This window comes from Bombina bombina, chromosome 6 (genome assembly GCF_027579735.1).
Source record: "Bombina bombina isolate aBomBom1 chromosome 6, aBomBom1.pri, whole genome shotgun sequence".
Classification (NCBI taxonomy): Eukaryota; Metazoa; Chordata; class Amphibia; order Anura; family Bombinatoridae; genus Bombina; species Bombina bombina.
This window is the reverse complement of record NC_069504.1, coordinates 5,697,198-5,716,187: the sequence shown is the minus strand read 5'-3', so window position 1 is coordinate 5,716,187 and position 18,990 is coordinate 5,697,198. Positions and strand designations below refer to the sequence as shown.

Here is an 18,990-nt window from a genome sequence, read left to right as displayed (position 1 = left end):
ATTTTGATGGCCACGCAGGACTTGGTATGCAGATCTGGTGGACATGTCATCCCTTCCACCATGGACTCTGCCGTTGAGGCAGGACCTTCTACTCCAAGGTCCATTCAAACATCCAAATCTAATTTCTCTGCGGCTGACTGCTTGGAGATTGAATGCTTGATTTTATCAAAACGTGGTTTCTCCGAGTCGGTCATTGATGCCTTAATTCAGGCTCGAAAGCCTGTCACCAGGAAAATCTATCATAAGATATGGTGTAAATATATTCATTGGTGTGAATCCAAGGGTTACTGATGGAGTAAAGTCAGGATTCCTAGGATATTATCCTTTCTCCAAGAAGGATTGGAGAAGGGATTGTCAGCTAGTTCCTTAAAGGGACAGATTTCTGCTCTGTCTATTCTTCTGCACAAGCGTCTGGCAGATGTTCCAGACGTTCAGGCATTTTGTCAGGCTTTAGTTAGAATCAAGCCTGTGTTTAAACCTGTTGCTCCGCCATGGAGTTTAAATTTTTTTCAAGGGGTTCCGTTTGAACCTCTGCATTCCATAGATATCAAGCTTTTATCTTGGAAAGTTCTGTTTTTGGTAGCTATCTCTTCGGCTCGAAGAGTTTTAGAGTTATCTGCCTTACAGTGTGATTCCCCTTATCTGATCTTCCATGCAGATAAGGTAGTTTTGCGTACCAAAACACGTATATTAGAGCATCTTAATAAAATTTGAAAGGAGAAAGAAGATCATGGTGTCCCCTTACATTATAACAATTGCCCATTATATGACAAAAAACATCCATCATGGATTGGTATAGAAAAAGTTTCATTACATTGGAGAGGGGGTGAGATAGAAAAAGAACTTAACAAAAGAGAACTATGGTGGATACACACATTAAAAACCCTAAAAACATATGGACATTATGGTTTAAAAAAGGACATTAGAGTGGCAGCGTTCATCTAATTCAGTATAGAGAGATTATACATCTGCATTTTTTATTTTTTTATTTCATTTTATTTTATTTTATTTAATTTTGTTTATATCAATATTTGTATCTAATTTATTCATCTTGTATATACATAAATTCCATTTGAATTTAACCACCGATTAAATGTTTTATGGATAGAAATTTTATTTGATGTAGAAAGGAAAATGTTATCAAAATGTCAAATGTTTAAATCCTTGTCACATTTGTATAAAGGAGACCTAATCAAATTCTTATATAGAATTCTATAATTAGTTTATTATTTTTAAGATATAATATTAAATATAGTTAAAATCACATTTTATTTAAGTTAGTTTTAGTTATTAATTTATTTTAATTCTAACTATGTTAGGTGACTTACTCTAAGATATTACATTTTTGTCAAAAGAAGTGGTTTTATTGTAATCGTTTCTATATTGGGAATACATGACCCATAGTGATCTACACTCTCTATTACATACCCCTTAGAGAAAATTCACAGCATCGGCTATCATGGAAATATGGCGAAAACATCGCTCACAAAGAGATTGGCTAATTTGGGACATGTGATACAGAACTGTCCGGACACACAGTTTTTCATAAAGAAAGTATCTGGAACAACGCTCGCTATCCGATTGGTCTAATTGGAACACGTGTCGACGCATCCTTTGGCGGACCTGAAATGGAACTGTACAGAATCGGGACTCGAAAGGGAACTTCCACATTACTTCATTGTGATTGGTCCAACAACTTTCAGTTTGTTTATACCGATCAGATTTGGCAAATTATTGAGATTTTGAGCGAAATAGCTTAAGCATACCCAAAAAAATGCATTACTCTCAAAAGTACAATCGGATGGGGATAAAATAAAAAAGAAAATGTTTCATTTGTGAGTCCTATTCCGGTGTTTATCACCGGAACAGGAACATTTAATTACCTGTATAAATACACCTGTAATACTCCGAAGGCAGCACTTCCAATTGTTTTTTACTGCTCTTGAAAAAGACGATTCAGTCATTGAAACGCGTAGAGCTAAATAAGAGCTTTTTTAATATTGTTTTAATAAATATTTGTTTGGTATAACAAGTATTTCTGCTGCCTTTCTTGGAAGTATTTCAAAGTTACCAACCACTTTTGAGGAGCCGGATTCCGAATTACTCGGAGTGAGTATACTGCACTTTATATAAATTTAAAGATACAATCACCTGCAGTACAATTTCCATTGTCCACAGATACTAAAGTATATTATGGGAAAATCAGGATATAGATCTCCATGAAGAAGCTGAACTCTGAAATTTTCAGAGTGAGTATACTGCACATTATTTTGTTAACTCCTGCAAATCACAAGTTAAGTTTCTTTCTTCAGTGTGTATCACAATACGCATGAGATTCAAGACCAGCGCCTCTATATACATACTCCACATTCTTCCTAATGTGGTATCTAATAAGAATATCAATCAGGAGATTTTTGTTCCGTCACTGTGTCCTAATCCTTCTTCAAAGAAGGAACGTCTATTACACAATCTTGACGTGGTTCGTGCTTTAAAGTTTTATTTACAAGCTACTAAGGATTTTCGTCAAACATCTGCATTGTTTTTTGTCTACTCTGGACAGAGGAGAGACCTAAAGGCTTCGGCATCTTCTCTTTCTTTTTGGCTGAGAAGCATAATCCGTTTAGCTTATGAGACTGCTGGCCAGCAGCCTCCTGAAAGAATTACAGCTCATTCCACTAGAGCGGTGGCTTCCACATGGTCTTTTAAAAATGAGGCCTCTGTTGAACAGATTTGTAAGGCGGCGACTTGGACTTCGCTTCATACTTTTTCTAAATTCTACAAATTTGATACTTTTGCTTCCTCAGAGGCTATTTTTGGGAGAAAGGTCTTGCAGGCAGTGGTGCCTTCCGTTTAAGTTCCTGCCTTGACCCTCCCTTCATCCGTGTCCTAAAGCTTTGGTATTGGTATCCCACAAGTAATGGATGAACCCGTGGACTGGATACACCTTACAAGAGAAAACAAAATTTATGCTTACCTGATAAATTTCTTTCTCTTGTGGTGTATCTAGTCCACGGCCCGCCCTGTCACTTTAAGGCAGGTGTTTTTTATTTTTAAACTACAGTCACCACTGCACCCTATAGTTTCTCCTTTTTTCTTGCTTGTCTTCGGTCGAATGACTGGGAGTGGCAGTTAGGGGAGGAGCTATATAGACAGCTCTGCTGTTGGTGTCCTCTTGCAACTTCCTGTTGGGAAGGAGAATATCCCACAAGTGATGGATGAACCCGTGGACTGGATACACCACAAGAGAAAGAAATTTATCAGGTAAGCATAAATTTTGTTTTCTTGGAAAGTGTTTTTCCTTTTGGCCATCTCTTCTGCTAGACGAGTTTCCAAATTATCTGCTCTTTCTTGTGAATCTCCTTTTCTGATTTTCCATCAGGATAAGGCAGTTTCGCAGACTTCATTTAAATTTCTACCTAAGGTTGTGAATTCAAACAACATTATTAGAGAAATTGTTGTCCCTTCTTTGTGTCCTAATCCTAAGAATTCTTTGGAGAGATCCTTACATTCTTTAGATGTGGTAAGAGCTTTTAAATATTATGTTGAAGCTACTAAAGATTTCAGGAAGACTTCTAGTCTATTTGTTATCTTTTCTGGTTCTAGGAAAGGTTAGAAGGCTTCTGCTATTTCCTTGGCATCTTGGTTACAGCTCATTCTACTAGATCAGTCTCCACTTTGTGGGCTTTAAAGAATGAAGCTTCAGTTGATCAGATTTGCAAAGCAGCAACTTGGTCTTCTTTACATTTTGATGTATTTGCTTCCTCTGAAGCAGTTTTTGGTAGAAAAGTTCTTCAGGCAGCTGTTTCAGTTTGATTCCTCTGCTTATGTTTAATTTTTTTCTTTTTTCATTATGAGAATAAACTTATATTTTGGGTTGTGGATTAATTTTTTTCAGCAAAAAATTACTGTTATTATTTTATCCCTCCCTCTCTAGTGACTCTTCTGTGGAGTTCCACATCTTTGGTATTACTATCCCATACGTAACTAGCTCATGGACTCTTGCCAATTATATGAAAGAAAACCTAATTTATGTAAGAACTTACCTGATAAATTCATTTCTTTAATATTGGCAAGAGTCCATGAGGCCTACCCTTTTTTGTGGTGGTTATGATTTTTTGTATAAAGCACAATTATTTCCAAATTCCTTTGTTGATGCTTTTTACTCCATTCTTTTTCACCCTACTTCTTGGCTATTCGTTAAACTGAGTTATGGGTTTGGGAGGTGTATTTATAGGCATTTTGAGGTTTTGGAAACTTTGCCCCTCCTGGTAGGATTGTATATCCCATACGTCACTAGCTCATGGACTCTTGCCAATTTGAAAGAAATGAATTTATCAGGTAAGTTCTTACATAAATTATGTTTTATGTCTGTTTTGTTGTTGATTACTTTATTTTCTTTGTCCTTTTTCCATTACTAAATATGCAAATTAACCCTTAGGATAACTTTTAGCCATGAAGAGTTTTAAACCTTATATGGATGGACAAAAAGCTATAGAATATATGTATACACAAATCCATACAACATTACCAATGCAACAGCAAGTTATTTATTCTCTCTCTAATATCAACTCACAAAAGTAAAATAATTACCACTAACCTCAGCTTTATTTATTTTGCTCACTTTGAGCTGCTATAAGACTGTAGCTAAACAGTTAGGTCTTTGGCTCACTCCTGAATTTCTAAGCACTGTGCCCTGACTTCACGTCTGTGCCTCTAATCTGATATTTCCCCCAGACTCTGCTCACTTCCTCAGATGTTAGTGTTAAAATTCTTCACGTCTGTGCCTCTAATCTGATATTTCCCCCAGACTCTGCTCACTTCCTCAGATGTTAGTGTTAAAATTCTTCACGTCTGTGCCTCTAATCTGATATTTCCCCCAGACTCTGCTCACTTCCTCAGATGTTAGTGTTAAAATGAAACTATAATGGCTCTTTAAGTGTAATGTTATTATTTTTAGACCTAATCATGTTCTATATAAACTGTAAGATGGTACAAAGTGACAGCAGTTATGCAAAAGGTGAACTGATAGTAAATGTGGGACCATAAAATATTTAGGAAATAATTACTCTTATTGGTGTACATCATTAACAGCACAACGCTGGAGTATAAAAGAATTCAGCACTGGAAGGGTCAAATCACATTAAAATACACCTATTAGATGCAAGAGAGAAATATTGGCTGTTCCATTAGATGACGTTCATGGCGTATATGTTACTCTATATCTACTGAACTGATCTCCCCAAATATGGAATATTTGTAATGTAGTAGTTAGGTACTGACCTTCGCTTTAGGCATCTATCTCATTATAACAACCGTCTTGTTTCAGATGACTGTTTGGAACAGAAACACAATTTATTTTCAATCTACAAAGACCCGTGCAGAGACAGTGCGGGACATGATGTTCTGGGTACAGTAGGTGAGCAACACAGTGACAGTAATGTTGTATATGTGTGCTGGGTACAGTGGGGGGGGGGGGAGGGTAATAATGCTGTATATGTGTGCTAGGTACAAGGGTCAATAACACTGTAGATGTGTGCTAGGTACAGGGGTGGTAATAATGCTTTATATATGTACTGGGTACAGGGGTCAATAATACTGTATATGTGTGCTGGGTACAGGGCCGGGGGGTAATAATGCTGTATATGTGTGCTGGGTGCAGGGCCGAGTAATAATGCTGTATATGTGTGCTGGGTGCAGGGCCGAGGAGTAATAATGCTGTATATGTGTGCTAGGTACAAGGGTCAATAACACTCTCTGTGTGCTAGGTACAGGGGTGGTAATAATGCTTTATATATGTACTGGGTACAGGGGTCAATAATGCTGTATATGTGTGCTGGGTGCAGGGCCGGGTGGTAATAATGCTTTATATATGTACTGGGTACAGGGATCAATAATACTGTATATGTGTGTTGGGTGCAGGGCCGGGGGCTAATAATACTGTATATGTGTGCTGGGTACAGTGGGGGGGGGGGGGTAATAATACTGTATGTGTGCTAGGTGCAGGGCCGGGGGGTAATAATGCTGTATATGTGTGCTGGGTACAGTGTGTGTGGGGGGGTAATAATGCTGTATATGTGTTGTGTGCTGGATGCAGGGCCGGGGGGTAATAATGCTGTATATGTGTGCTGGGTACATGGCCGGGGGGTAATAATGCTTTATATGTGTGCTGGGTACAGTGGGGGGTAATAATACTGTATATGTGTACTGGGTACAGGGGTGTTAATAATGCTTTATATATGTACTGGGTACAGGGGTTAATAATACTGTATATGTGTGCTGGGTACAGTGGGGGGGGGGGGTAATAATGCTGTATATGTGTGCTGGGTGCAGGGCCGGAGGGTAATAATACTGTATATGTGTGCTGGGTACAGGGGTGGTAATAATGCTTTATATGTGTGCTGGGTACAGTGGGGGATAATAATGCTGTATATGTGTGCTGGGTACAGTGGGGGGGGTAATAATGCTGTATATGTGTGCTGGGTGCAGGGGTCAATAACACTCTATGTGTGCTAGGTACAGAGGTGGTAATAATGCTTTATATATGTACTGGGTACAGGGGTGGTAATAATGCTTTATATATGTGCTGGGTACAGGGGTCAATAATACTGTATATGTGTGCTGGGTACAGGGCCGGGGGGTAATAATACTGTATATGTGTGCTGGGTGCAGGGCCGAGGTGTAATAATGCTGTATATGTGTGCTAGGTACATGGGTGGTAATAATGCTTTATATATGTACTGGGTACAGGGGTCAATAATACTGTATATGTGTGCTGGGTACAGGGCCGGGGGGTAATAATACTGTATATGTGTGCTGGGTGCAGGGCTGGGGGGTAATAATGCTGTATATGTGTGCTAGGTACATGGGTGGTAATAATGCTTTATATATGTACTGGGTACAGGGTCAATAATACTGTATATGTGTGCTGGGTACAGGGCCGGGGGGTAATAATACTGTATATGTGTGCTGGGTACAGGGCCGGGGGGTAATAATACTGTATATGTGTGCTGGGTACAGGGCCGGGGGGTAATAATACTGTATATGTGTGCTGGGTGCAGGGCTGGGGGGTAATAATGCTGTATATGTGTGCTAGGTACATGGGTGGTAATAATGCTTTATATATGTACTGGGTACAGGGTCAATAATACTGTATATGTGTGCTGGGTACAGGGCCGGGGGGTAATAATACTGTATATGTGTGCTGGGTACAGGGCCGGGGGGTAATAATACTGTATATGTGTGCTGGGTGCAGGGCTGGGGGGTAATAATGCTGTATATGTGTGCTGGGTAAAGGGGTGATAATAATGCTTTATATATGTACTGGGTACAGGGGTTAATACTGTATATGTGTGCTGGGTACAGTGGGGGGGGGGGTAATAATGCTGTATATGTGTGCTGGGTACAGGGCCGGGGGGTAATAATACTGTATATGTGTGCTGGGTGCAGGGCTGGGGGGTAATAATGCTGTATATGTGTGCTGGGTAAAGGGGTGATAATAATGCTTTATATATGTACTGGGTACAGGGGTTAATACTGTATATGTGTGCTGGGTACAGTGGGGGGGGGGGGTAATAATGCTGTATATGTGTGCTGGGTGCAGGGCCGGAGGGTAATAATACTGTATATGTGTGCTGGGTACAGGGGTGGTAATAATGCTTTATATGTGTGCTGGGTACAGTGGGGGGGGGTAATAATGCTGTATATGTGTGCTGGGTACAGTGGGGGGGGGTAATAATGCTGTATATGTGTGCTGGGTGCAGGGGTCAATAACACTCTATGTGTGCTAGGTACAGAGGTGGTAATAATGCTTTATATATGTACTGGGTACAGGGGTGGTAATAATGCTTTATATATGTGCTGGGTACAGGGGTCAATAATACTGTATATGTGTGCTGGGTACAGGGCCGGGGGGTAATAATACTGTATATGTGTGCTGGGTGCAGGGCCGAGGTGTAATAATGCTGTATATGTGTGCTAGGTACATGGGTGGTAATAATGCTTTATATATGTACTGGGTACAGGGGTCAATAATACTGTATATGTGTGCTGGGTACTGGGCCGGGGGGTAATAATACTGTATATGTGTGCTGGGTGCAGGGCTGGGGGGTAATAATGCTGTATATGTGTGCTAGGTACATGGGTGGTAATAATGCTTGTTACGGTTGCCTCCAGGCTGGCTGGAAGTTGGACCGTAGAAAAGGATGCTCCTAGCGCTCACCAAAGGAGCAGCAGCACCGTAGACTCTATAACTGCTGCGTAGCCACCATAAGTAATGCCGACTCTATGAACCACCGCTGCTGGGCTGGTATCTCGCCGTCTGCTCTGCGCCCTGGACCTATGACCAGGCTCCAGTAGGTGAACCTCTTCCTTCTGTAGCAATCCCTGTAGCTAAGGGAGTATGAAGAGCATAGCAATCCCTGTAGTGATTATAAGCTGTATCCTACAAACATGAGTCAAAGCTTCAAGTTAGAGGGTCAACATAGGTCTCAGATGTGCTGGAGCACACAGCCTGCTTTTTATTGAGGTTACATGCAAACAGGACACTCTCAGGGGGAGGCATAAAATCCCCCATCACACATTTGATATTAGATAGAGAGACACTCCCTTTGACAGGCCACAACATTACTTCAGCAGATAACATTTTACACACAATAAAACAATGCAGTCCACCTTATCACTACTAGAAGTCTGATTAGACAATGGGAATGTTTTATCACTAAACTTAATTAGAGCTAATCCCAGCAAACTTGTATTTAGAATGCTTCTTGAAGCTGAACAAAATTTAACTCTTAATGGCACACAATGAAACTGAACCAAGTGGGAGAAAGCCAGGGACAAGTCATTTCACAGGTCTGGGGACATAGTCTTAAAGGGGCATTGTTCACCAAAGTCACAATATGTCCCCAGACGGTTCTTAAAGGGCCACACACACCCAACAAAAGTCAATATGTCCTCAGGGGCACAATCTTCCAGGGGCCATAGTCATGTGGAAGGAGGCTGGCAAATAGGCTTCTCCAAAATCCAGGGAAGCAGGGCAATTTTCCATTTAAAGGGCCAGTTACAAACAGCATTTTGTAACAATGCTTTATATATGTACTGGGTACAGGGTCAATAATACTGTATATGTGTGCTGGGTACAGGGCCGGGGGGTAATAATACTGTATATGTGTGCTGGGTACAGGGCCGGGGGGTAATAATACTGTATATGTGTGCTGGGTACAGGGCCGGGGGGTAATAATACTGTATATGTGTGCTGGGTGCAGGGCTGGGGGGTAATAATGCTGTAGATGTGTGCTAGGTACATGGGTGGTAATAATGCTTTATATATGTACTGGGTACAGGGTCAATAATACTGTATATGTGTGCTGGGTACAGGGCCGGGGGGTAATAATACTGTATATGTGTGCTGGGTACAGGGCCGGGGGGTAATAATACTGTATATGTGTGCTGGGTGCAGGGCTGGGGGGTAATAATGCTGTATATGTGTGCTGGGTAAAGGGGTGATAATAATGCTTTATATATGTACTGGGTACAGGGGTTAATAATACTGTATATGTGTGCTGGGTACAGGGCCGGGGGGTAATAATACTGTATATGTGTGCTGGGTGCAGGGGTTAATAATACTGTATGTGTGCTGGGTACAGGGCCGGGGGGTAATAATACTGTATATGTGTGCTGGGTACAGGGCCGGGGGGTAATAATACTGTATATGTGTGCTGGGTACAGGGGTTAATAATACTGTATGTGTGCTGGGTACAGGGGTTAATAATACTGTATGTGTGCTGGGTACAGGGGTTAATAATACTGTATATGTGTGCTGGGTACAGGGGTTAATAATACTGTATATGTGTGCTGGGTACAGGGGTTAATAATACTGTATGTGTGCTGGGTACAGGGGTTAATAATACTGTATGTGTGCTGGGTACAGGGGTTAATAATACTGTATATGTGTGCTGGGTACAGGGGTTAATAATACTGTATGTGTGCTGGGTACAGGGGTTAATAATACTGTATGTGTGCTGGGTACAGGGGTTAATAATACTGTATATGTGTGCTGGGTACAGGGGTTAATAATACTGTATATGTGTGCTGGGTACAGGGGTTAATAATACTGTATATGTGTGCTGGGTACAGGGGTTAATAATACTGTATGTGTGCAAGGATAGCACAGACAAAGGCTGTGCCGGACATTTTCCAAAGTACAGACCTTAGTGAAGGACACCAAGGTCCATTTGAAATTAAAAACATTGTTTTATAGTGCTGGGTGTTATTATACTGATGCAGATACCACTGATTCTATAACCAGCCCTCCTCTGGCTATACCCATGTGCCAGTGTCACTACTGTGTCATTATATAGTGCTGGGTGTTATTATACTGATGCAGATACCACTGACCCTATAACCAGCCCTCCTCTGGCTATACCCATGTCCCAGTGTCACTACTGTGTCATTATATAGAGCTGGGTGTTATTATACAGATGCAGATACCACTGACCCTATAACCAGCCCTCCTCTGGCTATACCCATGTGCCAGTGTCACTACTGTGTCATTATATAGTGCTGGGTGTTATTATACTGATGCAGATACCACTGACCCTATAACCAGCCCTCCTCTGGCTATACCCATGTGCCAGTGTCACTACTGTGTCATTATATAGTGCTGGGTGTTATTATACTGATGCAGATACCACTGACCCTATAACCAGTCCTCCTCTGGCTATACCCATGTGCCAGTGTCACTACTGTGTCATTATATAGCACTGGGTGTTATTATACTGATGCAGATACTACTGACCCTATAACCAGCCCTCCTCTGGCTATACCCATGTGCCAGTGTCACTACTGTGTCATTATATAGTGCTGGGTGTTATTATACTGATGCAGATACCACTGACCCTATAACCAGCCCTCCTCTGGTTATACCCATGTGCCAGTGTCACTACTGTGTTATTATATAGTGCTGGGTGTTATTATACTGATGCAGATACCACTGACCCTATAACCAGCCCTCCTCTGGCTATACTCATGTGCCAGTGTCACTACTGTGTCATTATATAGTGCTTGGTGTTATTATACTGATGCAGATACCACTGATCCTATAACCAGCCCTCCTCTGGCTATACCCATGTGCCAGTGTCACTACTGTGTCATTATATAGCACTGGGTGTTATTATACTGATGCAGATATCACTGATCCTATAACCAGCCCTCCTCTGGCTATACCCATGTGCCAGTGTCACTTACTGTGTCATTATATAGTGCTGGGTGTTATTATACTGATGCAGATACTACTGACCCTATAACCAGCCCTTGTCTGGCTATACCCATGAGCCAGTGTCACTACTGTGTCATTATATAGTGCTGGGTGTTATTATACTGATGCAGATACCACTGATCCTATAACCAGCCCTCCTCTGGCTATACTCATGTGCCAGTGTCACTACTGTGTCATTATATATTGCTGGGTGTTATTATACTGATGTAGGTACCACTGACCCTATAACCAGCCCTCCTCTGGCTATACCCATGTGCCAGTGTCACTACTGTGTCATTATATAGTGCTGGGTGTTATTATACTGATGTAGGTACCACTGACCCTATAACCAGCCCTCCTCTGGCTATACACATGTGCCAGTGTCACTACTTTGTCATTATATAGTGCTGGGTGTTATTATACTGATGCAGATACCACTGACCCTATAACCAGCCCTTGTATGGCTATACCCATGTGCCAGTGTCACTACTGTGTCATTATATAGTGCTGGGTGTTATTATACTGATGCAGATACCACTGACCCTATAACCAGCCCTCCTCTGGCTATACCCATGTGCCAGTGTCACTACTGTGTCATTATATAGTGCTGGGTGTTATTATACTGATGCAGATACCACTGATCCTATAACCAGCCCTCCTCTGGCTATACCCATGTGCCAGTGTCACTACTGTGTCATTATATAGCGCTGGGTGTTATTATACTGATGCAGATACCACTGATCCTATAACCGGCCCTCCTCTGACTATACCCATGTGCCAGTGTCACTACTGTGTCATTATATAGTGCTGGGTGTTATTATACTGATGCAGATACCACTGACCCTATAACCAGCCCTCCTCTGGCTATACCCATGTGCCAGTGTCACTACTGTGTCATTATATAGCGCTGGGTGTTATTATACTGATGCAGATACTACTGACCCTATAACCAGCCCTCCTCTGGCTATACCCATATGCCAGTGTCTCTACTGTGTCATTATATAGAGCTGGGTGTTATTATACTGATGCAGATACCACTGATCCTATAACCATCCCTTGTCTGGTTATACCCATGTGCCAGTGTCACTACTGTGTCATTATATAGTGCTGGGTGTTATTATACTGATGCAGATACCACTGACCCTATAACCAGCCCTCCTCTGGCTATACGCATGAGTCAGTGTCACTACTGTATCTTTGTATAGTGCTGGGTGTTATTATACTGATGCAGATACCACTGATCCTATAACCAGCCCTCCTCTTGCTATACGCATGTGCCAGTGTCACTACTGTGTCATTATATAGTGCTGGGTGTTATTATACTGATGCAGATACCACTGATTCTATAACCAGCCCTCCTCTTGCTATACGCATGTGCCAGTGTCACTACTGTGTCATTATATAGTGCTGGGTGTTATTATACTGATGCAGATACCACTGATCCTATAACCAGCCCTCCTCTAGCTATACCCATGTGCCAGTGTCACTACTGTGTCATTATATAGTGCTGGGTGTTATTATACTGATGCAGATACCACTGATCCTATAACCAGCCCTCCTCTGGCTATACCCATGTGCCAGTGTCACTACTGTGTCATTATATAGTGCTTGGTGTTATTATACTGATGCAGATACCACTGATCCTATAACCAGCCCTCCTCTGGCTATACCCATGTGCCAGTGTCACTACTGTATCATTATATAGTGCTGGGTGTTATTATACTGATGCAGATACCACTGACCCTATAACCAGCCCTCCTCTGGCTATACCCATGTGCCAGTGTCACTACTGTGTCATTATATAGTGCTGGGTGTTATTATACTGATGCAGATACCACTGATCCTATAACCAGCCCTCCTCTGGCTATACCCATGTGCCAGTGTCACTACTGTGTCATTATATAGTGCTGGGTGTTATTATACTGATGCAGATACCACTGACCCTATAACCAGCCCTTGTCTGGCTATACCCATGTGCCAGTGTCACTACTGTGTCATTATATAGTGCTGGGTGTTATTATACTGATGCAGATACCACTGACCCTATAACCAGCCCTCCTCTGGCTATACCCATGTGTCCAGTGTCACTACTGTGTCATTATATAGTGCTGGGTGTTATTATACTGATGCAGATACCACTGACCCTATAACCAGCCCTTGTCTGGCTATACCCATGTGCCAGTGTCACTACTGTGTCATTATATAGTGCTGGGTGTTATTATACTGATGCAGATACCACTGACCCTATAACCTGCCCTTGTATGGCTATACCCATGTGCCAGTGTCACTACTGTGTCATTATATAGCGCTGGGTGTTATACTGATGCAGATACCACTGACCCTATAACCAGCCCTCCTCTGGCTATACCCATGTGCCAGTGTCACTACTGTGTCATTATATAGTGCTGGGTGTTTATACTGATGCAGATACCACTGATCCTATAACCAGCCCTCCTCTGGCTATACCCATGTGCCAGTGTCACTACTGTGTCATTATATAGTGCTGGGTGTTATTATACTGATGCAGATACCACTGATCCTATAACCAGCCCTCCTCTGGCTATACCCATGTGCCAGTGTCACTACTGTGTCATTATATAGTGCTGGGTGTTATTATACTGATGCAGATACCACTGATCCTATAACCAGCCCTCCTCTGGCTATACCCATGTGCCAGTGTCACTACTGTGTCATTATATAGCGCTGGGTGTTATACTGATGCAGATACCACTGATTCTATAACCAGCCCTCCTCTGGCTATACCCATGTGCCAGTGTCACTACTGTGTCATTATATAGTGCTGGGTGTTATTATACTGATGTAGATACCACTGATTCTATAACCAGCCCTCCTCTGGCTATACCCATGTGCCAGTGTCACTACTGTGTCATTATATAGAGCTGGGTGTTATTATACTGATGCAGATACCACTGATCCTATAACCAGCCCTCCTCTGGCTATACCCATGTGCCAGTGTCACTACTGTGTCATTATATAGTGCTGGGTGTTATTATACTGATGCAGATACCACTGACCCTATAACCAGCCCTTGTCTGGCTATACCCATGTGCCAGTGTCACTACTGTGTCATTATATAGTGCTGGGTGTTATTATACTGATGCAGATACCACTGACCCTATAACCAGCCCTTGTCTGGCTATACCCATGTGCCAGTGTCACTACTGTGTCATTATATAGTGCTGGGTGTTATTATACTGATGCAGATACCACTGATCTATAACCAGCCCTCCTCTGGCTATACCCATGTGCCAGTGTCACTACTGTGTCTTTATATAGTGCTGGGTGTTATTATACTGATGCAGATACCACTGATCCTATAACCAGCCCTCGTCTGGCTATACCCATGTGCCAGTGTCACTACTGTGTCATTATATAGTGCTGGGTGTTATTATACTGATGCAGATACCACTGACCCTATAACCAGCCCTTGTCTGGCTATACCCATGTGTCAGTGTCACTACTGTGTCTTTGTATAGTGCTGGGTGTTATTATACTGATGCAGATACTACTGACCCTATAACCAGCCCTCCTCTGGCTATACCCATGTGCCAGTGTCACTACTGTGTCATTATATAGAGCTGGGTGTTATTATACTGATGCAGAGACCACTGACCCTATAACCAGCCCTCCTCTGGCTATACCCATGTGCCAGTGTCACTACTGTGTCATTATATAGTGCTGGGTGTTATTATACTGATGCAGATACCACTTAATCTATAACCAGCCCTCCTCTGGCTATACCCATGTGCCAGTGTCACTACTGTGTCATTATATAGTGCTGGGTGTTATTATACTGATGCAGATACTACTGACCCTATAACCAGCCCTCCTCTGGCTATACCCATGTGCCAGTGTCACTACTGTGTCATTATATAGTGCTGGGTGTTATTATACTGATGCAGATACCACTGACCCTATAACCAGCCCTTGTATGGCTATACCCATGTGCCAGTGTCACTACTGTGTCATTATATAGTGCTGGGTGTTATTATACTGATGCAGATACCACTGACCCTATAACCAGCCCTTGTCTGGCTATACCCATGAGCCAGTGTCACTACTGTGTCATTATATAGCACTGGGTGTTATTATACTGATGCAGATACTACTGACCCTATAACCAGCCCTCCTCTGGCTATACCCATGTGCCAGTGTCACTACTGTGTCATTATATAGCGCTGGGTGTTATTATACTGATGCAGATACCACTGACCCTATAACCAGTCCTCCTCTGGCTATACCCATGTGCCAGTGTCACTACTGTGTCATTATATAGTGCTGGGTGTTATTATACTGATGCAGATACCACTGACCCTATAACCAGCCCTCCTCTGGCTATACCCATATACCTGTGTCACTGCTGTGTCATTATATAGTGCTGGGTGTTATACTGATGTAGATACCACTCAACCTATAACCAGCCCTTGTATGGCTATACGCATGTGCCAGTGTCACTACTGTGTCTTTGTATAGAGCTGGGTGTTATTATACAGATGCAGATACACATCCAGTATTTCACTCAGGCTTTATTTATTCCATAACTTTTCACCCAATATCACTAGCAGTTTCTTGACAAGCCACTAACTTTATTCACACTACATATTTTTTTATATTCCTATTATTTAATCAGAAAGAAAAGATATACTAAGGTTGTGGCGGACACTGTAAGGGCTAGTCACGGACATCAGTGTCAGTGTACGGACACTTTGCCTATCCCTGTATATGTGTGCTGGGTACAGTGGGGGGGTAATAATGCTGTATATGTGTACTGGGTACAGGGGTGGTAATAATGCTTTATATATGTACTGGGTACAGGGGTTAATAATACTGTATGTGTGCTGGGTACAGTGGGGGGGGGGGGGTTTAATAATGCTGTATATGTGTGCTGGGTGCAGGGCCGGGGGGTAATAATACTGTATATGTGTGCTGGGTACAGTGGGGGGGTAATAATGCTGTATATGTGTGCTGGGTACAGTGGGGGGTAATAATGCTGTATATGTGTGCTGGGTGCAGGGCCGTGGGGTAATAATGCTGTATATGTGTGCTGGGTGCAGGGCCGGGGGGGTAATAATACTGTATATGTGTGCTGGGTACAGTGGGGGGGGTAATAATGCTGTATATGTGTGCTGGGTGCAGGGCCTGGGGGGTAATAATACTGTATGTGTGTGCTGGGCACCCCGGGGGGGGGGTAATAATGCTGTATATGTGTGCTGGGTGCAGGGGGGGGTAATAATACTGTATGTGTGTGCTGGGCACCCCGGGGGGGGGGGGTAATAATGCTGTATATGTGTGCTGGGTGCAGGGCCGGGGGGGTAATAATACTATATATGTGTGCTGGGTACAGTGGGGGTGGGTAATAATGCTGTATATGTGTGCTGGGTACAGGGGGTAATAATGCTGTATATGTGTGCTGGGTACAGGGCCGGGGGGTAATAATACTGTATATGTGTGCTGGGTACAGGGCCGGGGGGTAATAATACTGTATATGTGTGCTGGGTGCAGGGCTGGGGGGTAATAATGCTGTATATGTGTGCTGGGTAAAGGGGTGATAATAATGCTTTATATATGTACTGGGTACAGGGGTTAATACTGTATATGTGTGCTGGGTACAGTGGGGGGGGGGGTAATAATGCTGTATATGTGTGCTGGGTACAGGGCCGGGGGGTAATAATACTGTATATGTGTGGTGGGTGCAGGGCTGGGTGGTAATAATGCTGTATATCTGTGCTAGGTACAGGGGTGGTAATAATTCTTTATATATGTACTGGGTACAGGGGTTAATAATACTGTATATGTGTGCTGGGTACAGGGCCGGGGGGTAATAATACTGTATATGTGTGCTGGGTACAGGGCCGGGGGGTAATAATACTGTATATGTGTGCTGGGTGCAGGGCTGGGGGGTAATAATGCTGTATATGTGTGCTGGGTAAAGGGGTGATAATAATGCTTTATATATGTACTGGGTACAGGGGTTAATACTGTATATGTGTGCTGGGTACAGTGGGGGGGGGTAATAATGCTGTATATGTGTGCTGGGTACAGGGCCGGGGGGTAATAATACTGTATATGTGTGCTGGGTGCAGGGCTGGGGGGTAATAATGCTGTATATGTGTGCTGGGTAAAGGGGTGATAATAATGCTTTATATATGTACTGGGTACAGGGGTTAATAATACTGTATATGTGTGCTGGGTACAGGGCCGGGGGGTAATAATACTGTATATGTGTGCTGGGTACAGGGCCGGGGGGTAATAATACTGTATATGTGTGCTGGGTGCAGGGCTGGGGGGTAATAATGCTGTATATGTGTGCTGGGTAAAGGGGTGATAATAATGCTTTATATATGTACTGGGTACAGGGGTTAATACTGTATATGTGTGCTGGGTACAGTGGGGGGGGGGGGTAATAATGCTGTATATGTGTGCTGGGTACAGGGCCGGGGGGTAATAATACTGTATATGTGTGGTGGGTGCAGGGCTGGGTGGTAATAATGCTGTATATCTGTGCTAGGTACAGGGGTGGTAATAATTCTTTATATATGTACTGGGTACAGGGGTTAATAATACTGTATATGTGTGCTGGGTACAGGGCCGGGGGGGTAATAATACTGTATATGTGTGCTGGGTGCAGGGGTTAATACTGTATATGTGTGCTGGGTACAGTGGGGGGGGGGGGGGTAATATAATAATGCTGTATATGTGTGCTGGGTACAGGGCCGGGGGGTAATAATACTGTATATGTGTGCTGGGTACAGTGGGGGGGGGGTAATAATGCTGTATATGTGTGCTGGGTACAGGGCCGGGGGGTAATAATACTGTATATGTGTGGTGGGTGCAGGGCTGGGTGGTAATAATACTGTATATGTGTGCTGGGTACAGGGCCGGGGGGTAATAATACTGTATATGTGTGCTGGGTGCAGGGGTTAATACTGTATATGTGTGCTGGGTACAGTGGGGGGGGGGGGGTAATATAATAATGCTGTATATGTGTGCTGGGTACAGGGCCGGGGGGGTAATAATACTGTATATGTGTGCTGGGTACAGTGGGGGGGGGGTAATAATGCTGTATATGTGTGCTGGGTACAGGGCCGGGGGGTAATAATACTGTATATGTGTGGTGGGTGCAGGGCTGGGTGGTAATAATACTGTATATGTGTGCTGGGTACAGGGCCGGGGGGTAATAATACTGTATATGTGTGCTGGGTGCAGGGCTGGGGGGTAATAATACTGTATATGTGTGCTGGGTGCAGGGCTGGGGGGTAATAATGCTGTATATGTGTGCTGGGTAAAGGGGTGATAATAATGCTTTATATATGTACTGGGTACAGGGGTTAATACTGTATATGTGTGCTGGGTACAGTGGGGGGGGGGTAATAATGCTGTATATGTGTGCTGGGTACAGGGGTGATAATAATGCTTTATATATGTACTGGGTACAGGGGTTAATACTGTATATGTGTGCTGGGTAAAGGGGTGATAATAATGCTTTATATATGTACTGGGTACAGGGGTTAATACTGTATATGTGTGGTGGGTACAGGGCCGGGGGGTAATAATACTGTATATGTGTGGTGGGTGCAGGGCTGGGTGGTAATAATGCTGTATATCTGTGCTAGGTACAGGGGTGGTAATAATTCTTTATATATGTACTGGGTACAGGGGTTAATAATACTGTATATGTGTGCTGGGTACAGGGGTTAATAATACTGTATGTGTGC

The 18,990-nt window shown here is 43.0% G+C and overlaps 1 protein-coding gene across 1 annotated transcript in view; it reads left to right on the top strand.

The window, feature by feature from the left end:
- The window catches only part of LOC128662519 (sphingomyelin phosphodiesterase 5), a 327,077-nt gene that overhangs the window by 194,246 nt on the left and 113,841 nt on the right, over positions 1-18,990 (top strand). The window contains exon 4 of the mRNA XM_053716299.1: positions 5,327-5,416. Coding sequence (XP_053572274.1) covers positions 5,327-5,416 — 90 coding nt within the window. The remainder of the gene's footprint in view (positions 1-5,326; positions 5,417-18,990) is intronic.